Source organism: Mandrillus leucophaeus, unplaced genomic scaffold (assembly GCF_000951045.1).
Source record: "Mandrillus leucophaeus isolate KB7577 unplaced genomic scaffold, Mleu.le_1.0 Scaffold515, whole genome shotgun sequence".
Classification (NCBI taxonomy): Eukaryota; Metazoa; Chordata; class Mammalia; order Primates; family Cercopithecidae; genus Mandrillus; species Mandrillus leucophaeus.
The window spans coordinates 2,462,654-2,488,132 of record NW_012105531.1 but is presented as its reverse complement, the minus strand read 5'-3'; the positions used below and the strand labels follow the sequence as shown (position 1 = coordinate 2,488,132).

The following is a 25,479-nucleotide window of genomic DNA, read 5'->3' as shown; positions in this document are numbered from 1 at the left end:
AAAGAAAGAATAATGGAAAGTTTGGAATTAAAGCAGCATATAAATCATCAAGGAGGAAAAGGATTGTCCATGGTTTGCAACAAGAGGAAGTCTTTGGAGTGCATAGAGGAGAATGACAACAAAACAGGAAAGATAGGGGTTGGAGGAAGCTGAAGAGTAAAAGTAGAATAGCCGTAGTTCTGTCCAACAGCTTGTAGAGGACAGCCGCAGGTTGGGTTTCTTGAAGAAGTTAGGAAAAGCATTGTAGAATGGGAGGATAGTGAGTGCCAAGCTATGGGGGCTGGAGAGAGCCCACCATATTTGGGGAACAGTAAAGGACCAGTTTGGAGTAGGGGCTCACTTAGGATGAATTATGGAACAAATAGTTGAAAAGATATGTTGAGGTCAAATTATGGAAGACATAATGGATAGGAAGGGGTTGGAAGGTATAAAGAAAAAGTGAAAGAGTTTGAGCAGATGTGAATGAGACCAGAGGAAAGATTTCCTAGAAATTGTGCCTGAGTAAAACAGAAAGAAAAGGAATTGAAGGGTGAGAATGAAATTTGAAGAAAAAAAAAAAAAAAGGAATTTGGCTTTTTCATTGTTTTTGTTATTAATTTTATAACAATTTAAACACAATAACCTCTTAGAGAAAATGAGTTGTGAAGAACATATTTTCAGGGAAAAAAGTATTATTGCAAGTATGGTAAGAGTTAAGGTTAAGGTAGCTTGTTGAATAGGCAGAAAAATAGTGGGTTAGAGAAGCATTTAAAGACTGGGGCAAAAATGACTCTAGTTAATTACTACAGTGAACAGAAAATAGAAAATTATTTGACAGATAATTTAATTTAGGGTCTTATTTGATTGTAAAGAATCTTTAGGAAAGTTCATATATTTATATTTATGTTACACATATGTTTATGTAGACAGTAAATCTAGCCAAGGTCATGATAATGAACCGTAACATGAATTTTGGTGAATTAAAAATAGATTCTAGGGATTGAAATGAATTTGAAGAGCAAACAGTGAAAGTTATTTTTAAAAATAATGAAAAATTATTTAATACAAATATATTTAAACTGAAAAGTCCAAATAATAGAGGAAATCTAGTGAGAATTATTTGTTGAACCATGTAAATATTTGAAACATTATGGGGAATTAGGATAGAAGTCACATGCTGGGTTAGAACATATGATAGCAATAGAATCTCATTGAAAAATCAAGCCCTGTTTTGAAAATGTACTAAAGAACAGGTGCTAAAGAAATGGGAAGTAAAACTACGGAGACAGCTAATTAGCCAAAAGGTTTATTCTAAGCAGAGTATTGCTTAGCCACATAAACAAAAGGCAAGAGATTTTAGATGGAGAGAAAATAGCAAGGTAAGTACATTAATTTTATTAACCTGTAAGAGATTGTATTTTAGCTTTCTTAGGCGAATATTTGTGCCATGTGGAAAAAACTTATCTTTGCTTACTATTGGCAAAATGAGCCCTGTTTGAAATACCTATTAAAATATACGTAAGTGCCTACTGTGTGCACAGCACAAATCTCATTAGCCTCTCTTTAAAATATGCTGAAACAAAGCACTGCCTAACTTGTAACTCATGTATTATTTCTCTGTTCCTTCAAAGTCATCAAAGCAGTGTTCAAGTCTATATGTTAGCTGCTGTTTTGAGAAAGCAGAAACTGCATTCCATGAGAAGGAGAACAAGTTGGATGGTGGAAGAAGGGTATTCAAAGTTCTGGTATAGAGTAATATAGTAGTAATAGTCCATAATGTGGGGATAATGCTTGAGAAAAGCCAGGTGTACAAATTGCTAAGTATTAATCTCAAGAGTTTGGAATCAAAACCTCAGAATACTTTGAATAGGATTGAAAATAGAGTGTTGGCAAGGTGCGGTGGCTCACGCCTGTAATCCCAGCACTTTAGGAGGCCGAGGCGGGCGGATCACCTGAGGTCAAGAGTTCGAGACCAGCCTGGCTAACATGGTGAAACCCCATCTCTACTAAAAATAAAATAGAATTAGCTGGGCGTGGTAGCGCATGCCTGTAATCCCAGCTACTGGGGAGGCCGAGGTGGAAAATGGCTTGAACCCAGGAGGCGGAGGTTGCAGTGAGCCGAGATCATGCCACTGCAGTGACAGAGCGAGACTCTTGTCTTAGGGGGAAAAAAAAAAGAAAATAGACTGTCTTCTGCTTTAGAACCAGGAGACCTCAGGCTGTAGATATCCAGCTGGTAGTATGGTTCTTAGATTTCTGGATCAATAGTGGTATCACAGGGCTGATGTCCGAGGTATCTTGTGGACCCAGTGTTGCTTCCCTTGGGACCATTTTCTTATTCAGAGGTTCATCAAAATGGTCTTATATGTACTTCTAATAGGTTAAGTGATTCACTTAATTTAAATGGAAGGGTATAACATCACTTGCATTATTCCACGTTTCTTAACACTGTATGTGGACAGTTTAAGATGATTCACAATTGCTCCTTTTTGTGCTGTTGGGCATATGTTCATAAAAATAGATTGTAACACACATAAACTTTCTCGTGTAATTAAAAACCATGTTAACATTTATTTTTCCTATTCAAGATTTCTAGACAAATATATAGCATTTTAAGCTAATAATTTTGAAAATATGTATTAAGCAAGACTTTTAAACCATCTATTTTTACTATATTAGATGTGTTATCCCTGGTTGCAAATAATTTGATAAGCAGGAAAAGGCTTATTGAAGGGTAGGTCATAGAGTCAACTGAAGGTGGTAGAATGACAAGGCAAGGGAATATCTGCCTCCCTTTAGCTTTAGTGGTAGAAACGGGGCTCTGCCTCCTACTTATTTTGGAATTTATCTGTCAAATTGGTAGTATGTTTGGATACTGAGAAATCACATATCTGCTATAGCTGCATCTGCTTAATGCTGTGGATTTATTGAGTATGAGGGTTTTTAAAAGTATAAATGTAAAACATTTAATCAATTAATTTTATTATGATCATTCAGCCATTCTTAGAATGTGCTAATAACTCTAGAAATAATGTTGAACTTTCATCTGTTCATTCATTTGAAAATATTTATACATAAGGCATAAATATGTTTCTGAAATGCTGAGATAAATAAAGGAAATTGAGATGGATAATACCATCAAGGAGCTTACAGTCTAGTGAGGGAAACAAGATAGGTCTGAAATTCACTATAACAAGTAGAATATGTTAAGGACCATAAGAGAGGTAAAAGGCACCAGGGCTTGGGATTACCTTGAGCTGTGTTGATCAAGAGAGGCCTTGGCTGGACATGGGATTTGTCCATGAGTGATAGGGGAAAGGGTGAGCCAGGCTTGGGAAGAAAACCATGAAAGGAAAAATTCCATGTACTCATAGGTTAGGCCGTGTTGATGGGGACCACTAGTAATAGTAGCAACAAGAACAATACAACTAATATGCATGTACAACTTTACACTTTACAAAGAACTCCTGTCCACAGAAACACATATAATGTAGTGGTGAAAAGTGCATGGTCTAGAGTCAGAAAACTTTGGTTCTGATTTGTAGCTCTGCTGCTGACTAACCTTATGACCTTGGGCAAATTATTTACTTTGCCATTTCCTTTCTTTCATCACCTGAAAAAAAAATTGAGTTAGCAATAATACTAATTTCAGAGTTTTGAGGATTCAGAGCTTATATTGGAAATGGGGCTTGACACTTAGTGCCTTTCAATCATGCTAGCCAAATTATATATCCAGATCTTCATACTAAAATTAGATGGTAGGAACTGTTATTATGCTCATGTGAAGACAAAAACTGCTCAGAGGGGTTAAATTATTTATTCAAGGGTACATAGAAAACTATAGAGCTGGGACTTAAACTCTATAGCCCATTTTCACTGCATGACACTTTCATTCAAATAACTGAAATTTAAGAACCATATAGGTTAAATTAATTAATTGATGTTATATGCAAGCAAAAGGAAGTTGCCATAGTTCATATTTTTGGAATTTCATTTAGATTTCTTGAGATCAATAAAGATACAAAGTCCTAAAATGCTTATAGGAATAAATAAAAGTTACAGAATTAGCCAGTATAGTAGCTGATATGAATGTACATGAACAATTGCACTCATTTCGTATCACAATATAATTTTCTCACTGAAGCAAAAATGAATTTTCTCCTTTGGTGGAGCTTCATCTCTGCCTTACTGTGGAGTATGACATGAATTTTTATATCTTTCAAAGCTCTGTTGGAGACAATATATTGAATAATGACATCTTCCGTTGTGAAAAATCCACTCTTTCCTTTTTATTTCTGGTGGCCACATTCAGAACACTATTCTTAAACTTACTCTGAATTATTTATACTCTCTCTAGTCTTCATTTTAGGAGTTAAAAAATTTTGGTGAAACCATACACAATAAGGATAAAGGTGACTCCAGCATGCTTGCACTAGAGTTAGGTAGTGCTGGTGAAATATCTCATGCTGTTATTGGCTTCATGAAAACTAATAGCCCTGAGAAATTTAATTTAGAAAGCTGCACATTTTGAGTAATATATAGATTACTTGACGTGTGGGTTATTATTCAATTGAGAGATTTTATATGAAAATGTTAAATGCTACTGGCAGTTACTAAAGATTGTACTTTTTAATTATTCTATTTTTCACCTAATGTCTCTTCTTCTTTTGTCATTGACATTTTAGATTACTGGCAGGACATTCCATTAACTTAAATGTGTATTATCATTGCAAGTGATATAGGCACATAGTAGGCACTCACTAAACACTTGTTATATAAATGATCTCAGTTTACCATGCTCACTATGTAGGTTACTACTGAAATTATTTTGGCTTCTACTTCTTTTTCAAGTATTCAAGGGATTTTACTGAGCTACTCAGCCTCAATGTGATTAATGAAATTTCTAAGCATGTTAAAATTGGTGCGATCAAGTATCTTGGATCTGAAACGAAGGGGTTGTTGATTGAGTAAGCTTATGTCTCCTCTGACTGAGGCCAGATGCAAAAAAATAGACTCTCTTAACATAGGTTAAAGTTTCTGATTGAAGATACTCTGAATTGAACATGCAGGCACATAATAATGTGTTTTATGTACTTAACCAAGTATTTATGTCCATATTTTAAGTCTTGAGTCTTCAGTTTTCATAAATAAGTGGATATGTACAATATTCTTCAGGTTTCTGCTTTGTTTATATGATGCGGTTCTTTATACATATAGAAATATCCTAGTTTAATTGTTTCAGTGGGATTTCTCAAGTATCCATTTTGCTTTCGAAATAGAGTCACGATCATATTTGAAAGCATTTTAGATATCAATAATGTATGCCAGGATTTTGAACATATTGCTTATCAAGTTAGATCTTTTTGTTTTTCTGTGAAACATCTCAGAAACTAACTTTCATATGTCTTTGATGATGAAGGTGTAAACTGTGATTAGGCAAACCAGTGATGAAGGCTTAGGGAACAGAAACCGCATCATACCTCATTAGGTCATTGTTGTCATAGAGACAAAACTATATTTACCCAGACCTTTTACAGTGTAAGTGGTCAGCAGAAACTGGAGAGATTTGCAGAGATACAGAGGAAAAGCAAAATTATATACTTTTGCCAACCATACTCTGATTACTCAATGTATTTTGGGAACTGCTGGTTTTGAAACTTCTTCCAGTCCTTGTGGCTAAAAGTTGGAAGATGGTTGCCCATTAAAGGTGAATTTGTTTGGAGACAACAAAATCATTTGGAACCAAATATATGGAATAAAATAAGTATAATTTTTTTCCTTTGATTTAAACCTATTTGGGACTAGTAAGTAATTAGTTACTTGTCTGGCTCTGAAGGCAGTTCAAAAGTTCAAAGGCAGTTCCATTGACAGAATTACAGCATTGTTGGAATAAATATTGGCTGAATTTGCTGAATAGTAAGGTAACCTCCCTAGGTGACTATCTTGAGAAACAGTGGTCTTTTGAATATTTAAGACTTGATATGCTTGTTTTAAATACTTGTAGTCCCACCAGGCCTAGCATGCCACCAGCAGGGGGTGCCAAACACAGAACTTTGAGAGGTGCTAAAGAGACTTTGCAGTGGCCCTTGAGATAGCCATTATGGGCCTAGAAGAAGCAGATATTTTAACAATGGTGTTACAGTTACTTGTTGACCTTCCTCAGTTTTTTTAAGGAGGTTAGATTTTGGAAGTTGGAGACCATGGTTTGGAGAGGGTATTCATGGAGGTCACGACTGTCTAAGCCATCTCAAGCAGTTGCATCATTGTGGTTGTATAACAGACTTGTGCTGTTATGTTACCAATTTTTCCATTGGTTTCCTCATTTGAAGAGTCTGCTTTTCAAACAAAGCTCTGGTTACAACAATCAGAAAAGCACTCAAGTTGGTTTAGAAAGTAGGGGTGAGAAGAAAATAGCGCTTTTTCTGAAGAAAAAGAAATAAAGCTTTGCCAGGCCTCATTGGGACTGCAGCTAAAGGACTCCACTGAGGTAAATACTTTCCTGGCCTCTTGTCTCTGCCCTTCCCTGTATAGCCACATTTTTGTAAAGATGGAGTCTCACTTTGTTGCCCAGGCTGCTCTCAAACTTCTGGCTTTAAGCAATCCTCCCACCTGGGCCTCCCAAAGTGCTGAGATTACAGGCGTGAGCCACTGTGCCCAGCTGTTTTTGTTGTTGTTGTTTTTTAAGGTGATGAAAATGTTCTGAAATTAATTGAGGTGATGATTGCACAACTCTATGAATACAATTGAATTGTACACTTAACATGGGCGAATTGTATATATGTGAATTATATCTTGATAAAGTTATGTGTGTTTTTTTAAGTCATTGTCTGTAAGTGACGAATGTTAGTGATATTCATGTGGTGCTAGTGATCCCCTACCCAGCCCTGGTGGTCTTTCCACTGGTTGGTGCCTCTCCCTGGAACGCTGTGCCTCCCATTTTTTGCACACAGTTACTTTCTCACTGAAGTCTAAAATTGCAAATCCACCTTTGGCTGGCACTTCTTAGCCTGCTCTACTTTTCCTTTTCACTACAGTATGTATCACCTCCTAAGATAATATACAGTTTACTTGTTTATTGTGTTTATTGTTTATTATCTCTCTCACACACACACACACACACACACACACACACACACACCCCAAGGCAGAATGTAACCTCCATGAAAACAGGGATGATTGTTTTGCTCACTGATGTATCGCAAAGGCTTGGCACAGGTGCCTGGCATATAGTAGGTGCCCAATTATATAAAACACCTACTTCTAAAATTAACTTGTATCCAAACCATTTACTCTGTACTTACATTGTTGCCCGAAATACTTTAAGGAATAAAATTAAAATCATTACTGATTATCAGATATGAAGATATGAAACCCAGCATTCTTCTCTAGGCCTGTAAACCTTTATGTTAGTGGAAATAAAGTTAAGGAAGGCATTTTTTCATCATTTATCATTTACTCAGTAAATATTTATAAACCATTTGCAATGCCTCAGCCCTCAGAGGCAGCGTGGACCAGCAGGAAGAGCACTGGTGAGTCCTGAGATCTGGATTCAGACTTGAGTTCAGTCATGAACCTGCTGCATACTTTTGGCAGATACATATTTCCTAAGACCTTGGCTGCCCTATTTATAAAATTAGTGGTTATACTAGCTCTAACATTTTATTATCCTACTACAGGTATTTGATTTCTTCTAACTTTGACATGTAAAAATTATTTTAAAAGCATATCATTCTATAATTTGATTAGTTTACTATTTGACACTAAAGTACTTAAGATCTTATTTGCCTCTTCCCACACCAGTACACACACACGCGTGCGTTCACACAGACACACACACACATATGCATGCATGGCATGTGCATATTTCGAAGGTGCATAGTGCTTAAGAGCAGAGTTTGGCCCTACTCTGTAAATGTGTTCAGAAAACAATATAACACAGATACTGAAGGCAGCTTGTTTTTAACTTGTAGCTAAACATGACATTCAAATGTTAATTGGATGAATAAATCTTGTTCATTTTACAGACATGGAAATGTCAATGGAATAAAACTATTTATCACAAGATAATGGTCTCCCACCGCCAGATAAATGCCAAGATGAAGATACTTATTGAAAATGTATCAAAATATTCTATTGCTATTTATTGAAAATAAAGGTCGAGGAAAAGTTCAACTTTTTAGGTCAAACATGAGAAATGTCCTGCTTATGATATTAGTTTAGTACTGTATCAAAGATGATATACACGGTATAGCAACATGGGAAAATTCTAAGAAATAACAGTCTAGAAATGAATCTTTTATGTTTGAGAATTACTAGAATGATTGTGTGAGGGCTGGGAGGAGATTCCTAATATTTATTGAGCTCTCATTGTGTACCTAACACAGTCCTGGGTGCATTCACTAATGTAAGCCTCAAAAGAACAATACTCAGAAAGGATCATTTTTCTCATTTTGCAGGTAAAGTTAAAAGCAAAGTAATTTGCACTCACATGGGGAGTAAGTGCCAACACCAGGATTTAAACTTAGTCCAGATTCCAAATCTAGTGTTTTTTCCCCCAACACCATACATTTCTAAACTTATACTAGAAAGTCTTAATACAGTGATTTTTGGAGCTCTTGAGTAGATTATTTCCCTTATGCTTTGTTGCCCTTGATGACCAAATACTTCTTTGATCTAAATATTCAGCATATTGCTATGTGAAATATCTTTAAGTGATATCCTCCATTAGCCCAAAAGAGCACACCCCTGAGTCTTGAGGGCCTTATAGCTCTGAATGGAGCAAGTTATACCGGATTCTAGCATTAAGATACTTTCTTTCCAGCAGTGTATGGTTTGAAATCTTTAGGTGACTTCTTCTTTCTACTTTCTTTTCAGAACTTAGATACCTATTTTTCCACTTTACTTACCTTGTGTATAATGTAAGTGCCATAGTGGTCTTTGTAAAACATTGTTTGGGTGGATACAGATGGATAATTGAAACAAAGAAAAAGAGCATTATTGTTCAATAAAGCTTTTACTGCCCTGTTCATGCCAACCCTGTTCTACTGTCCCTTCCCACCCCAAGAGTCCCTTTCTCTGCCTGCCATATACACCAAGTATTAATATCTCTCTTCCTTGGACCATCAGTGAGCGTCAGTCTTCTTCAGGCAGAGACCACTCTACTATAATATACTTGTCACAGTTTCCTCAGTAGATGATAGGCTCATTGTTAGGAGAAATTGTGTGTTTTTCTTATCTCTATTCTCCATGGTACCTGATGGAGTGATTTGGACATTATAGATACTCCATGAGAATGTGAAAGATGCATGGGTATGGCTTCTTTGTTTTAAGGACTAGAGGAAGTACGAAGGATTCAAAGTATTCATAGTGCACCTTTGTGAATATGGGAATCTGTTTGTCTGTTCCTTTGCCTCTGCTTGTATCTGTCAGTTCTCTCTAAAACACATTTGGATTTTATTTATTTTGTAAAATTCCTAGAGGCAATGAATGGGCAGATAATTTAAATGCTAGATGGATACAAAGCTGAGATGCTTGAATGTTTAAATTTCCCTCAGGAAGAAAATAGTAATTCATATAGCACTCTCTTGATATATAAATAGCATGTGCACTGAAGATCTTTCTAAAAGTCATGATATTCTTCCAAGAGTTTTAGATTGACACCAAGAACCATTGTGTCACATGAATTACTAACTCAATCTTTACCATGCACTTTCACAGATGGGAGACCTTTAACTCTGAAGGACATATGGGAAGGAGTTCATGAGTGCTATAAGACGCGACTGCTACAGGGACCATGGGACACTATTACACAACAGGTCGGAGAGTATTGTCATTTTATTGTATGCATTTTATTGTATTCTTTCCCTCTGTTCATCTTTTCTTCTAGTTCCCTCTCCCCAACTCTTTTCCCTATTTCACTCCTCTATATCTTTACATATTTCACCTCAAAGACAGTTTCTTTAAAAACACCTTCCCAGACCCAGTCTTGGTTTAGCCACCCTATTATAAGCTCTCAGAGTGTGCTATAATTATCCTTTAGGATGCTTATTCCGATTTTAAATTACATATTAGGATGATTCAAAAAAAATCGATGTCTGTTTTTTCCACTATACAGATCCTCCTTGACTTACAATGGGAATACATCCTGATAAACCCATTGTAAGTTGAAAATATCTTAAGTAGAAAATGCATTTAATACACCTAACCTACTAAACATCATAGCTTAGCCTAACCTACCTTAAATGTGCTCAGGACACTTACATTAGCCTACAGTTGGACAAAATCATCTAACACAAAGCCTATTTTATAATAAAATATTGAATAGCTCCATGCAATTTGGTGAATACTTTACTGAAAGTGGAAAACAGAATGGTTGTGTAGGTATCAAAATACCTTCTCTTGAAGGTGTATCGCTTTTGCACCATGATAAAGTCTAAAAATTGTTAAGCTGGACCATCCTAAGTCTGGGACTGTCTGTACTGTGAGCTCTCATATAGGCGGACCATGTCTCTTTTATTCTTCATTGCACATGCAGCACCAGCACAGTACTTATCATGTAGTATGTGCTCAATAAAAATGTATTAAGCAAATGAACATAGAAACTAAGTTGGCTTATACACTAAGAAATACATGATTTGCCTTCTGTAATCTATACTGCTTTACAGTTTTACTCATAGATACATTTGCAAAAAAGAGCTTTTGATTAATAATATGGTTGCAATAGTGATTTGCAAAAGTAGAGAAAATAGATCTGCAAAAGCAGATATAAAAAGTAGATTTTCAAAAGTAGAGAAAATAGATTTGTCAATCATATAAGTCATTATCACTGCCTTGCTAAAATCAGTAGTTAATTATTTTGAAAATTAAAAAATACTCATCACCTTGCAACCAATCATAATCTCCTTAAAAATAATTTTTACTTATATCAAAAATCTTATTTTTTCCAAGGTTCTGTTGAGCTTAGTGAAAGCGTCCTTTAAAAATGACTTTATCAGTTATTAGAATTTTTATGCCCTCTTATGTGTTTGATCATAATGACAGTTTACCTCCCAATCAACATGAGAATCCTTAGCATCTCGTAAGTAGTTCTTTAACAATGACCATTTTCTAGGTTTTAATTGAGGACAAAACTAGCTTTAAGTATTTGTATCTTTCACACTGCCTCTCAAATTAATCTTTTCTCTTCCCACTATCACCCTCCTAGATCAAGCCCTCTGACCTCACGTGGAACAATTAGTAAAGCCTCTTATCTGTGGTCTTCTGCTCCTTTCCTCTCTGCCCGTTACCTGTAGTCACATCTTTTTAACCACCGCTGTACTTATCTTACCTGTGCTGTAACCTGCAGTAGTTTTCTGAGGGCCTATGGGATGTGGTCTAAATGCTTTGCCTGGGCATCAGAGGTTGCCGCTCCCTGGTTCCAACCTGCTCTTCTAAGTTTATCTTCTACTCCTCCACTCTACACAGCTCTTGCCAAACATGGTTATTCATCTCTCTATACTCCTCTTGTGCCGTTTGTTCTTGTGATCTTTTCTAGATCTAATGCCTTCCCTCATTTTTCTGTATGCATTACCTCTTACTACCTGTCCTCTCATACACCCCTTTCTCTGAAACCAACTCAGCTGACAAAAATGGCCCCTCTGAAATCCAAATCTGTAGACCAGGCATTGGTGGTTGCTATGAAGAAGGATAATGTGAAATATGAGAAAACCAACCCTAAAGATTTGGCAAGAACATTTTAGTTTATGCAAACTATTTTAGATTAACCTTTAAGTATATCAAGATGAGTGCTAAGAGTTCCAGCTTCTAGTGTCTTGTCAATGGCCACAAACTGCACAAAAATTTGTGTTGTAGAGTCCTTATCCACAAGACCTAGAAAATGTTTGGTTGTAAGAGTCAAGAAATATGGCAAAAGATAGAGGAAAAAAGTGTTCAAAAATATATGTGTATTTAACTTTACACCCATTTATTAACTCTTTCTCAATTCCTTTATACTCTTGCATCCAATTCTTACCATTTTCCTTTTCTGTCTCTAGCAGATAATTAATCTCCTCAATGCAGGCCTGTATATAGCACAGTTTCTAGTGGTCTATGATATTTTATATTTTAATTCCATGTGTCTTGATTCTGACCCATGACATAAGAACAAGATTTTGATACAATGTTGCCATAGATTTCTTTTTATTGATAGAACTCTTACATTGTTAAACTCACCACTGAACCAATCTGTATATAGATTGCTTTTAATAGAATTGACTAATGTCTTTCATTTTATAGTTATTTCACTGTCACACAGATAGCCTATTAGCGTACCATCTTTTTCCTCCCTATCATAGTATGGTATTACAGATCAAATCCTATCACAACAAGCATTACTATTTCTAACACCAAGGCTGGGGCTCACTTAATACGAGGGATATTTGATATAATCACACTACAACACAACTATAAAACTTAGGTGATCCTTTGGAATTGATCTTATTGGGATTTGATCTGTGAACAGATATCCTACTTCTAATAACAATGTTTATTTAAGCTTTAAAATTGCTCATCACAGTGCATGTTGAGGCATTACAGATCAAGTAAGGGAAACTTATTTGTAGCCATTGCACTACTTGGCATTTGAAAATCATCATGAATATTTCCTTTGGAGATCTTGGCTTTTAATCCCAGATTGGTTAATGGGTTGGCATTTATGGTCTCTTCTTTGCTTGAGATCTTTGGGAGAATAGGTCTTCATTTTTCAGTACCACATACGAAGAAAAAACAAGGTGTCCTCAGTGAGATGGAAGGGAAGAAGATGATACAGCACTAAGGAAGAATGGGCTGATAGAATATTGGTGGTGTTGAATAGTAGACACCATTTTGCAGAATTATACTAAGGAATCATTAGCTTGCAGACTGAACATGATAATAATATGCTGTCCTCCAGAGTGGCTTAAAAACAAAAGCAGCCTTTGCAAATATAAAATGCATTACACTTCATTTTCAGGCCTGATTGTGCTCATATAGTTTGTTGCTCTTCATCTTTAGTAATCACACTTCTGTTCTTTCAGCATTTGTCTTGATGATAAGGACCTATTCATGTCAGATGTAAACCCTCTCTTTTGAAGACAAGCCACTCATAAATCTCATACATTTGATTATGGTGATTACTTACCTGCTTTTGTCCAATGTTACAGACTACCTATTATATCAACCCTGTAGCTTAATAAAAAAACTTCTGAAAGAAAGTTAACAGATACTTAGGTTGGATTTGCCTTAATTGTTATAGTGAGTGTTACAATAATGATCACTGGAAGGTGTTGGCTCTATGTTTTAAGAAAAGAATTCCTTTGATCTTGGCATGGCCTAAAGTCACAAGATAAAAAAGTGTACCTTCAGTTTTACTGTAAGATATGTGTGTTTATGTGCAGGGGTGTGTAGTAGTCAGATGAGTAATTTTTTCTTACTGGATTCTTTTTTTGAATTTTACATTATGGAAAATTTTAAACACATATAAAAGTAGAGATAATTGTATAAGGTGCTTATTAGCTGATGAAGAGTTTGTTTTTTTCCATATCTCATCCAGTTAAGAACTTTTTTGAAGTAATTCCTAGCATCATTTTATTTCATCCCTACATATTTAAGTATCTTTAGAAGATAAGGGTTCTACATGAATGTTCATATCAGTTTTATTTATAATAGCTCAAAATGGAAAAAAAAAAACCCAGGTGTCTTCAGTGGGTAGATGGTTAAACAGAGAATAGCATACCATTAACATGGAATACTACTCAGCAATAAAAAGGAACCAATCATTGATACACTCAGCAACCCGGATGAATCTTCAAATAATTATGCTGAGTGCAAAAAGGCAATCCCAGAAGTTGCAGAGTGTTTGATACCATTTCTGTAACGCTTTTGAAATGACAAAATCATGGACCAAAGAACAGATTTGTGGTTGCCAGGTGATAGGGAGTGTGAATGGGAGGGAAATGGCTGTGGCTATTAAAGAAAACATGAGGGAATCTTATGGCAGTGAACATGTTCTGGATCTTCACTGAGTCACTGTCAGTATCTTGTTTGTGATATTGTACTATAGTCTTGCGAGATGTTACCATTGGGGGAACCTGGATAAAGGATATGAGATATCCTTTTGTGTCATTTAAAAAATTTTTAAAGTGGAGATGGGGGTCTCACTGTGTTCCCCAGGCTAGTCTTGAGCTCCTGGCCTCAAGTGATCCTCCTGCCTTGGCCTTTCAGAGTGATGGGATTACAGGCATAAATCACTGCACCTCATCTCTTTATATAATTTCTTACAACTAAACATGAATCAACAATTATCTCAAAATAAAATATTTAATTTAAAAAGGTAAGGACTCAAAAAAACATAACTATAACTCGATTATCACAAATAAAATTATTAATTTCTTAGTATCATTAAATAAGCAATTAATGTTTAAATTTCCCAAGTTCTTTTTTTTATAGTTTGTTTATATCACGATCCAAAATAAGGTTTACACATTAAAGTAGTTAACATATCTTAAGACTTTTGGAATCTTATAGATTCTCATTCCTCCATCTCTTTTTTTTCCTGGTAATTTTTTGTTGAAGAAACAGGTTGTTCTGTAGTGTTTTGCAGTCTTGATTTTTTTTTCTAATTGTATTTCTGTGGTTTTTAGTATGTTTCTCCCTGTGTTTTTTATAAACTGATAGTTAGATCTTGAGGCTTGATCAAATTCAGGCTCGATTTTTTTGGCAAGAATACTTCATGGTTGTTTCTGAGTATGCCATCAGGAAGGACCTTATGTTTGGTTATCACTCTTTTTTGTGATGTTTTACTGCCGTTGATGATTATTGCTTAGACCCATTAATTCATTAGTGGTTGCAAGATGGTGATGTTCTAATTCTGTCATTCATTATTTATTAGTTGGACTACTTCTATAATGACAAAGTTTCTGTCTCCATCTTACTTACCTGAGGTATGCTTTGATTAGGAAGGGCAGGATAAATGCTTGATTCTTTCCCTTTGTGAGCTAGCTTTCAAGATAATGAGTTGGTTCTCTAGTATCCTCCCAGGGTATCCAAGAACTTAAAAAACTATGTCTTTATGGACTCACAGATATAAATGTTTTGTATGTGTCAGTTCATAGTAGTGGTTATCTTTATTGATGTTCAGTTTACCTCATCTTTAGCCAGTGGAAGTCTGGCCAAAGATGTCGGCTCTTGAGTCATTTTGATACAACCCATGTGGCTTTTATGGCTTCCTTATTTAGTGGTATGACAAGTGGTTGCACATGCATGTTGAGCAATTCCTGCCCAGACTTGTTGGAGTCAGCCAAGGAGAACTGGTTCCTTTGGGAAATGGTAGTGCCTTTATCTGGGTGTTGGAGCCAGAGAGAGTGGATTTGACTCTGTATGCCACCACTTACTAGCTGCATGATCTTGGTTAAATTACAAAGATTCTGTGTCTTAGTTTGGTTTTCCATTAGAGGTAACAGTAGCATCTAAACAGAGCATATGGGAAGACTAAATGAATCAATATATGTAAAATATGTTGTACATTGCCTAGCACATAAAGTATAGTAAATATATTATGTATTATTATAATCATAATCATTGTTGATTTTTTCCAGGTAAACATAGTTATTTCAGTGATTTTCTCAGCCATTGAAGATTAAACTATGCCAAATTTAGGATCCCCCCTTTCCTCCCTGAAATTGATACTAAACTTCTGGACCCTAACTAATAGTATCTACCCCAGGGGCTCTGTTTCAGTTCTGTGCTGCCTCTTTCTCCTTCTCTCTCTCACCCTCGCTCTCTCTCTCATCAAACCTTTGCTTTCTAGGACCACACCCTGACTTTTGTGGGCCTTAGACACAATTACCTTCACGGACTCCTTCCTCCATAAAAAGGTATTAAAATTATATTTTATAGCTGTATTATTAAAGAGACGACTATTCATACTATACATTAAAATACTTTCTTTGACCTACAAGTTTATTATTTTATTTTTAAAAAAGCAATTAAAATATTTTCATGGATTCCTAAAGGTATTGTAGACCGCAGGCACTGTGCCTACTCTGTCTAATGAATAAGTTGGACCTCAGTCTTTTCTGCTACCGCAACAGGGCTGCGGAAACTTCAGGTGGCTGTCTCCCGTCCTTCTATGCTCAGAAAAGTCTGGCTGCCCCTCCTGTTTTACAGCTGCCTAAATATAATGATGATGATGGAAGGGACTCTTCTTCATGAAACCTATCGTGTACTAGAACCATATCCTCTCTATTCTCAAATTTCCAAACTACAAGAGATTCTATTGTGTTGTGTCATTTTGTACGCATATATATGCACACACATGAGCACATGCACATACACATGCCCCTCTTGGGAAATGGCCTTTTCGAAATTGCCTCTCTCCAAGGCCCTGCTTTCCTTCCCTGCTCTGAGGGGAGAGAGTTGTATATGAAACTCAATCTGTATCTTATCTCCTTTTAAATATATTGTTTTTAACACTTGAACTGTGTGCTTACATTTGGAAACCAAGACTTTGGAGGTTCTTTATTTTCTGATTCCATATGTCTGGGAAAGGAGAGTACAAGTGAATGAATGGGGTTGGATGGATAAAAGTGGGAAGAAACTCGTTGATTATTTTCCTCATTTGATCCTACCATGCAAGTATTTAATACTATGTAAGAGTAAGTTTAAATGTTTATACAGAGTGGAATAGGAGAAGCCTGTGCAGCACACATTTTGCATGTCCCAAATACCACTGAGTTTCCTTTTGAAGACTTTGGCATGCCTAAAACATGCAAAAACATGATAATTAATTTTAGTGGGTTTCATTATGTTTCCATGATAAATTTCTCAGGCTAAAAAAAATAAAAACACAACAAAAAATCATAACTCCTTAGGTACCTTTTGGTGAATAGATTGCTTTTGACTCTCAGTGATGCAGGAAGTCACTGGTTAAGGATTCTTAAATAATGAAGCTTGATATGTTGCCTGGTGATTTATAATGATGGCTGATAAACTGATGATTTAATTGTGCTTCCTCTAGTAATAATCTTAAGTGCTCAAGTGAAGTTCCAGTGATTGGCTTTCTTCTGAACTCCGTCTCCCTGGAGTCTTTAGGCATCTCTTTTACACAACATCCGATAACTGACTTTTAACTGTTTCTATTTTAAATAATACAAATCAATTAAAACACACAGCTGTTTAACAAAACTTCTCAGTGTTGGTAGAGGTCTCGGTGGGTATTTCCTGATGGCTCATAATGACATCAATTTAGTGCACCTGGTAAGATCTGTGTGCACTGGAAGCCGTTTAATTCTTAAATGACGAGAAAATTAAGAAGCCTTTATGCATTGCTGCTGCTTCTTCAGAATCACTGCCAGCTTCCTTTGCAGGCTTCTTTCATGGTAGAGCTTTATTTAAACGGGACTGCAGTTATCATGTGATTGTTTTCTCTGTAATTTGCTGCTAATTTATTGAATCTGAGTTTCTAGGTATTAGCTGTGGATATTAATAAGCCATTTAGGGGGCAGGTTTATGGCAGCACAATGAATGTATCTACCTTGCAGGCTTTTTGTAGAAACCTTCTTGTGTTTTAGCAGTATTCAGTGATTCTGCCACACTTTATTGTCTTAGGAGTGTGAAATATACTGTCTTTGTTATATCCTTACTTTGGTACCTTAGAGTAGTAATGACAGTTCTGTTTGTCTCTGTCTCTACTAGCAATTATTTTTAGATTGTCCGTCTGTACATGCATTGTGACTTTTAGTGTTTATTAAATGTTGATGCTATGGGTACCATACATATTCAGGGTACTTTCCATATTTGGTGTTTTTTTTTTTTTTTTCCAGACGGAGTTTTGCTCTGTCACCCAGACTGGAGTGCAGTGACATGATCTCAGCTCACTGCAACCTTCGTCTCCCGGGTTCAAGTGATTCTTGTGCCTCAACTTCCCAAGTAGCTGCGATTATAGTCATGCGCCACCACGCATGTATTTTTAGTAGAGAAAAGATTTCTCCCCATTAGCCTGGCTGGTGTTGAATTCTTGACCTCAAGTGATCTGCCCGCCTTGGCCTCCCAAAGTGCTGGGATTACAGGCATGAGCCACCGTGCTCAGCCGATATTCTTTGTTTTATCCATTCAGAAATGTTTACTGTCATTTATACTCCATTGTGCTTTTCCTGTTTGAGGAAACAAAAGCACATTTTAATGAATTTCGTTTGTTTCTTAGACTTTCCGTACATTAAGAAATATGTGAAGAATGGCCAGGCTTGGTGGCTCATACCTGCAATCGCAGCTACTCAGGTGGCCGAGGTGGGAGGATTGCTTGAGCCTAGGAGTTTGAGGCCAGCCTGGGTAACATAGCAAGACCCCATCTCTTAAAAAAAAAAAAAAAAAAAAGGGTTATTTGGGTGTAACTGATTTTTACCAGAAGTGTCCAGAAATCTCACCTTATAAATAAAAGGCATATGGGCCAGTCACGGTGGCTTACACCTGTAATTTTAATCCCAGCACCTTGGGAGGCCAAGGTGGGTAGATCACTTGAGGTCGGGAGTTCGAGACCAGGCTGGCCAACATGGGGAAACCCCGTCTCTACTAAAAATACAAAAATTAGCCAGGTGTGGTGGTGGGTAATCTCAGGTACTTGGGAGGCTGAGGCAGGAGAATCACTTGAATGCCCCTGGGAAGGAGAGATTGCAGTGAGCAGAGATCGTGCCACTGCACTCCAGCCTGGGTGAAAGGGTGACTCTGTCTCAAAAAAAAGAAAAAAGGCATATGAAACTTCTTTCTATCTTTCACTAAGTAATTTCTTTTTCTTTTCTTTTCTTTTTTTTTTCTTTTCTGAGACAGTGTTTCGCTCTTGTTGCCCAGGCTAGAGTGCAGTGGTGCGATCTCGGCTCACTGCAACCTCTGCCTCCCAGTTCAAGTGATTCTCCTGCCTCAGCCTCCCAAGTAGCTGAGATTATAGGTGCCCACCACCACACCTGCTACTTTTTGTATTTTTAGTAGAGATAGGGTTTCACCATGTTGGTCAGGCTGGTCTCCCAACTCCTGACCTCACGTGATCCACCCACCTCAGCCTCCCAAAATGCTGGAATTACAGGTGTGAGCCACCATGCCTGGCCAGTAACTTATTTTTCTTAAAATTTTTTTGGCTTTACACCTTGGAGTGTTTGTGGAAAGTCCTAAACGCATATTGGATGCTGTTTAGGCATTGGTATAACAGTGCTTTCTCATCCAACTTTTACTTTCTAAAAATTTCTGACCACTAACTGCTCATTAAGTGTTTAATCTAAATAAAATGGGAGCTGATTTATTATTGGACTCCTATTGTATTAATTTCTAAGATATTTTATCCCATTTTAATGAGAGTTTAAGATATATAGCTAAACAGGATATATTTCTTATAAATAACCAGGATGCTGGTATACTTGGGTTTTATGTCTTTAAGTTGAAGTTTATTTCACTACATAATAAAAACAAGAGGCTGGTTAATGTTCTTTGTTAAGTGTACATCTGGTTGCGCAGACTATTGCTTAGCTTTTTACCATCAAAGTTACACTTTTGACTCAGCACATGCTTTGAATGTATACAAAGGCCTTCTTTTAAAGAATCTCCCAGCATTTCATTGATCCCTGGAATTACTGTTTCTTAAAAAGGAACAGCTTATCAATATAAAAATAAAATACCATTTAAAATATTAAATAATTAATTTTAGTATTATTCATCTTAGCACATTTCATTTTGATAATTACCTACCATCAATTATTAATTTTTAATAAACATCTTAGTCCCCAAACTTCAAGTCTGAGGAATATTTATATTCTTATTTCCGGTTTTTGAGAAAGAGGTTAATGGCGGGTACACAGTAAAGCAGCAGCTTAGAGCAGGTGGAGAAGCCTGGGGGTTGGGGGTGGGGACCGGAGGCAGGCACCGGACCCAGGGGGGAAATGGAACACAGACTCCACTGCTACACTTACCTGTGTATGTTTTGAGTCCTTAGGAAGGATTATATGCTGTGTCAGAAAGATGCTATTTGTTTTATCCAATTGTTTGTACAATCGTTGCTATATATACATAATTCCACCATGCAGTTATTGCACATTATTTTCTTCCCACTTTCTACTCCCTTCAGCTTCTCTTCTCACTTGTCATTTTCTCTGGTTCTCTCCCATGTCAGCTGCAAAATTCTCCATATTACATTTGCAGCCTGTATTTTTTAGTTAAAGAATTGGTCAATAAATAGAGTTAATACCAAAGTGTATAAAGTATTTGTGCCAGTTACATTTTTTTGTAAGCTGATGTTATTTTCTTCAGTATATTAATGCAGTAGTACTTCCCTCTGTCCAATCTGAATTCCAAAACTATTTCAGGTGGTTTGTATAGATATATTCGAATATGCTAATAATACATACACATACTATAACCATCAAAGCAAGTGAATAATAACCAAATGATAGATGGGAAAAGATAGTTTTAATAGATAACATAAGCTAAGGAAAGATTTTGAGCTTTCTAAAATAACAAATAACAAAAAAGGAAAGCCAATTAAATACACTGCTTTTGTTCTGTTACAGAAGGAAACAAGACAAGATTATCAGGAGAGACAAACTTTTTCTTGTATTAAATTCTAGATAGATCATTTCACAACTATGAAAAAATAGTCTCCTTTGTAGATACCACTTAAACCAATTCCAGGAGATGGGGAGGGGGTGATGCTCAGTTGTAACTGTGTGTGAGTGTTACACTAATATACTCTGTGTGTGTCGGTTTATACTGTTAAAGTCTTTACTGGCAGCTTACTGTTCAAATTCAGCCTACAAATGTTATTTTAAGTGTTTTGAAATGATTTTTAATTTTGTTTTTGTTTTTTGGTTTTTTTTGGAGATAGGGTCTCACTCTGTCATTCAGACTGGAGTGCAGTGGCGCGATCTCGGCTGACTGTAACCTCTGCCTTCTGGGCTCAAGTGATTCTCCTGCCTCAGCCTCTTGGGTAGCTGGGATTACAGGCATGCACCACTACAGCCCAGCTAATTTTTGTGTTTTTAGTAGAGATGGGGTTTCACCATGTTGGCCAGGCTGGTCTCGAACACCTGACCTCAAATGATCCACCTGCCTTGGCCTCCCAAAGTGCTGGGATTGCAGGCATGAGCCATCGCACCTGGCCATTTTTTAATTTGAATAACTTTAGACTGGATACGTGCTTCATGGTTAATCATGGTCACCTCCTCTACCTATTTCCTCCTACTGTCTTTTTCACTTATTTACTTTGCCTGCCTGCCTTCAAAAAGCATTTGAGTTTTCCTATTCTTGTATTGATAGAAGATGCAAAGAAAGAGCTTAGAGATTCTGTATGGATCTGAGTATGAATCTCAGTACATATTTTGCATTGTCTTCAAATAAAAGTGGTATGAACTAGGCTTAAAATTCTTTATAATCATTTTTTCTGATTGAAAAAATATTATAAACTGAAAATTTTTAATAAAATACAAAATATCATAAAGAAGAAAATAAAAATTATTCATAATTCCAAATGTTAAAAGTTACCACTGTTAACCTTTCAGTGCATAGCTTTCCAGAAGTTTATATATAGCTTTATCTATAATGTATATTCATATATATTATATATAAAAATACACAGGCAAATGAATCATACTATGCACCCTTTTATTTTGAAATTTACATCACAGACATTTTTGCACCCCAATATTTAAATAAATCTTCATTTTCCATTTAATAATTGTGTAGAATTCTGGCCAGGTGTGGTGGCTCACACTTGTAATCCCAGCACTTTGGGAGGCTGAGGCGGGTGGATCAAGAGATCGAGACCATCCTGCCCAACATGGTGAAACCCCATCTCTACTAAAAATACAAAAATTAGCTGGGCATGGTGGCACACGCCTGTAGTCCCAGCTACTCAGGAGGCTGAGGCAGGAGAATGGCATGAACCTGGGAGGTGGAGCTTGCAGTGAGCCAAGATCGTGCCACTGCACTCCAGCCTGGGCAACAGAGTGAGACTCTCTCAAAAAAAAAAAAAAAAAAAAAAAAAATTGTGTAGAATTCCATTGTAAGGTAAGGCCGTAATTGTTTTAACCAATTTTATGTTGTGAACACTGAGTTTTTAAAAAATATGTATTATAAACAAGTTTCTAAGTGAACATCCTTTTATATATAATTTATGCAATTGTCAAAATTATTTGGAATAAATTTTTAGAAGTGGAATTGGTGAGGCAATGAGTATTCACATTTTAAAGGTTTTGTTAGATATTCCCATGTCAATCTCAGAAAAGATGTACTAATTCTAAGATGCCAGCAGTGTCTTAGAGTACTCATTTCTCAAAGTGCTCACTGATACTGGTCATAATCATTCTTCTTAATGTCTTACAGTCTGATGTCAACCAGGCTTTTGATTGGAGTTACATATCAATCAACTTAACACTGAAGTTACTGATAAATAGCTGAAATGTAGGTTTTTCTTGCAAATGATTGGCACATACATTTTAGACACTGGAGTAGTTGACATATTGTCAGAATTAAAGGGTCTGATTTATATTCTTACCAAAGCTGTCCAGAGTTGGTCTGCAGGAGTACCTGCCAGCAGGGCTGGGCTTTTCTTTGTAAAATTCATTAGATTTGCATAGATGGTTGAGGAGAACTCCACGGAAGCCCTTAAGTTCTGCTCCTTTAAGCGTGGAAGTACTACTTCACATGTATTCTTTCACTTAGTCTTTGAACACCCTTATGAGGTTGATACGATTCTCCACACTTTAGAGAAGGGGAAACTGAGACAGAAAAAGATTAAGTAGCTTGTTAAAGGTCAAACATCTAAGTAAGAGAACTGGAATTAGAACTCAGATGCCATCCTAGGGAGCTCATGTCTTTAACCACTGTGTTTTACCTTCTCCCACAATAATAATCTTACTCTCAAAATGGTATTATATTATTATTTTAAAGCAGATCTGATCAAGTTTTAGGTCATGAACCCCTTTTGAGAATATCATGAAAGCTCTGGACTCTTTCCCCAGACACACAAACTACCGCAGCCCTAATCAGGAGTCCCCTAGCACTCGTCAGGACATCCAAATCCTTGGAACTTGTAATAGCTGTAGTGGATTAAAACTCAACTTCCAGTCTGCCCTTCTTCTCTAATGCCCTTCCTGAACTGCAGACCCTGGAAAACTAATACGCAGTTCTCACACATCTCAAATAGGGGTCTGAAGTTGGTTCAGGAATATCATAGTAGATGCATTTGTTCATGATTTGGAAGGCAGAAGCATGTGCAAACTGCTCTTGTCAGCAGCATTTCTGGCATGGAGGTTGTCTACGTGACCTTCACAGAGGCTTCATTGTCCAGAGGACGGGGCATCTATTTTGCTGGTGGGAGTTATAGCAGGTATGCTGTGGTTCTGGAAGTGGCACATAGGGTCAGGTTTTTGTTCACTGGAGTGGGGATGTGATTCTAGAATGACAGATTCCTGACCCAAGAAGAGGCAGTAGGTCAGATGGTGTTCAGTTCTGCAGGATTGCTTCGGGAATGTTTCCTGGAAAGTCATCTAGAATTTGTTTATTCTGTCCTCTCTCCCTATTCAACTAGCCAGAAAGCTTAAAGTAGAGCGTAGATTCTGGTTTTTCCATCTGAACATTGAGTGATACCATATTATATAGCTTGGCCCAAAGAGAGTTTCTTCAACTGGTTAGGGGTTGGGCTCTGAAGTCAGAAACACTTGGGTTCTTACTCAGGTTCTTCTACTTATTAGCAGTGTGACCGAGGACAGTTATTAGGTGTTTCACCTTCCTCATCTGCAAGATAGGAAATTATTTCTACATAAGGAATATTATAAGGATGATTCCAATGGGTCGTTGTGGGAATTATGTGAGTTAGTGCATGTTAATTTCTTAGCATTGTGAGGCACATAGTTGATACTATGAATATCTATTATCATTAATCCATAAATATCATGAAAAGGAAAAGCAGTGGACACAATTTCTATTCCATATAAAATAAAGCACTGCTGGTCAATAGAATTGTTGAGGTTCAGGTTTTCTACAGCAGTACATTCACAGGCCGAGGCTTACAGCTTATTGAGGAGGAAGCTGACGTAGTGTACTTAGTACAGTTACTTACCTACATAGTGAATTGTGTCGTTTTCATTCAAAAGCAGACTTAAAAAACTGAATTCTTTGGTAGCAAAATTCTTTCCTCAGGAGAGACCTTCAGCTTTAGATGATTAGTTGGTTATGCTGTTTACTGTGAGGTGGGTTTGGCAGATCACAATAGGTATGTTCCAAGGCTGCAATGGCAGGAGAATAGCCCATTTGGGCCTCAATGAGAATCTGCCTCCATAATGCTTCTCTCCCAGCCATGCCATTAGCAGGTGCATTCTACAATCTAAAGTTGTTATTGGGCCTGTAGCTAAACCTATAGCTTCCCATTGAAATACAGATGTACCTAGCATGTCCTACAGTTCATCTAGAATTGAAGAGTGTAAATATTGTACTCAATTTTTTTAAACCACATGTTGGTGAAAGGAGTTAAATTGAATACATGTCTAAGTAGCTTCCTCTGATCAATAGTCTCGTTTTCTGACAGACTTTCTCCCCTATCTCCATCCCTAGCCCTATTCAAATCATCTTTAATAACTGAGATTGCAGTGATCTGTCCTTCACAGTCTCACATGGCAGTTCGGGTTTTTCAAATATAAACTTGTTCATATACAGCTAGGGTAAAACCTCTACTGGAGGATAGTCAGAGCAAGGCAAAGCCTTAGACTGTGGAAGGTCATCTGTGGTAATCCACTTCAAGGTTCTTACAGCCTTCCTTCCCCTACCTGTACTTAAAGGTCTTCATACGATCAAATTAATTGCAAGCAACTGTTAAAGGATTGCAAGCAGCTGTTAAGGGAGAAAATAAGTTTAAGGGTGAGTTCTATAAAATAATCACTTTTGATTCACCAAAGTCTATCTCATTGGTAGAAATAAACAGAAAAATGGAATTATTTTTTACATAAAAAAATTTAATTTCAATTTTTTCACAAGCACATTTGACATCAGTTCCTTTATCAACAATGATCAACAAGGCTCAATGATCAACAGTGATAGTTTCTTGGATATGCAAATGACATTTTTCCTTGGACTTTGCTTTAGGAGAATTAAGTCTTAATTTCACACAAGTTTGGTGAAATGTTTTCCCCATTTATGAAGGCTGTCCCCATAGCTGTGGACCATGGGGGAACAAATTGTCTCCCAATAGGTCTTTCTTCTGCTGATGAAGCTTTAATAAAATCATCATTTCTTGTACTCCTGTCTCATGAAATTATTGTGTCAACTAACTTGTGTTTCATACTGGGTTCAGGAAAGCCCCATACGTGAGTGAAGACACATTGGAACTATTATTTGTGTGTGTGGGAAAAGGGACACATTTGGAAGAAGCCAAGTAAAATAGGTGGGTCTTTGGAGCCCTCCACCTTACTTCAATCAGAGTACCTCCGTTTTCTTCTGTTTTATGGTATCTTA

General features: G+C 36.7%; 1 protein-coding gene across 1 annotated transcript in view; it reads left to right on the top strand.

Moving 5' to 3' along the window:
• Positions 1 to 25,479, top strand: part of ATG10 (autophagy related 10) — a gene marked incomplete at its 5' end in the record, with an annotated part of 91,659 nt that overhangs the window by 4,381 nt on the left and 61,799 nt on the right. Inside the window, one exon of the mRNA XM_011996473.1 lies at positions 9,697 to 9,794. Coding sequence (XP_011851863.1) covers positions 9,697 to 9,794 — 98 coding nt within the window. The remainder of the gene's footprint in view (positions 1 to 9,696; positions 9,795 to 25,479) is intronic.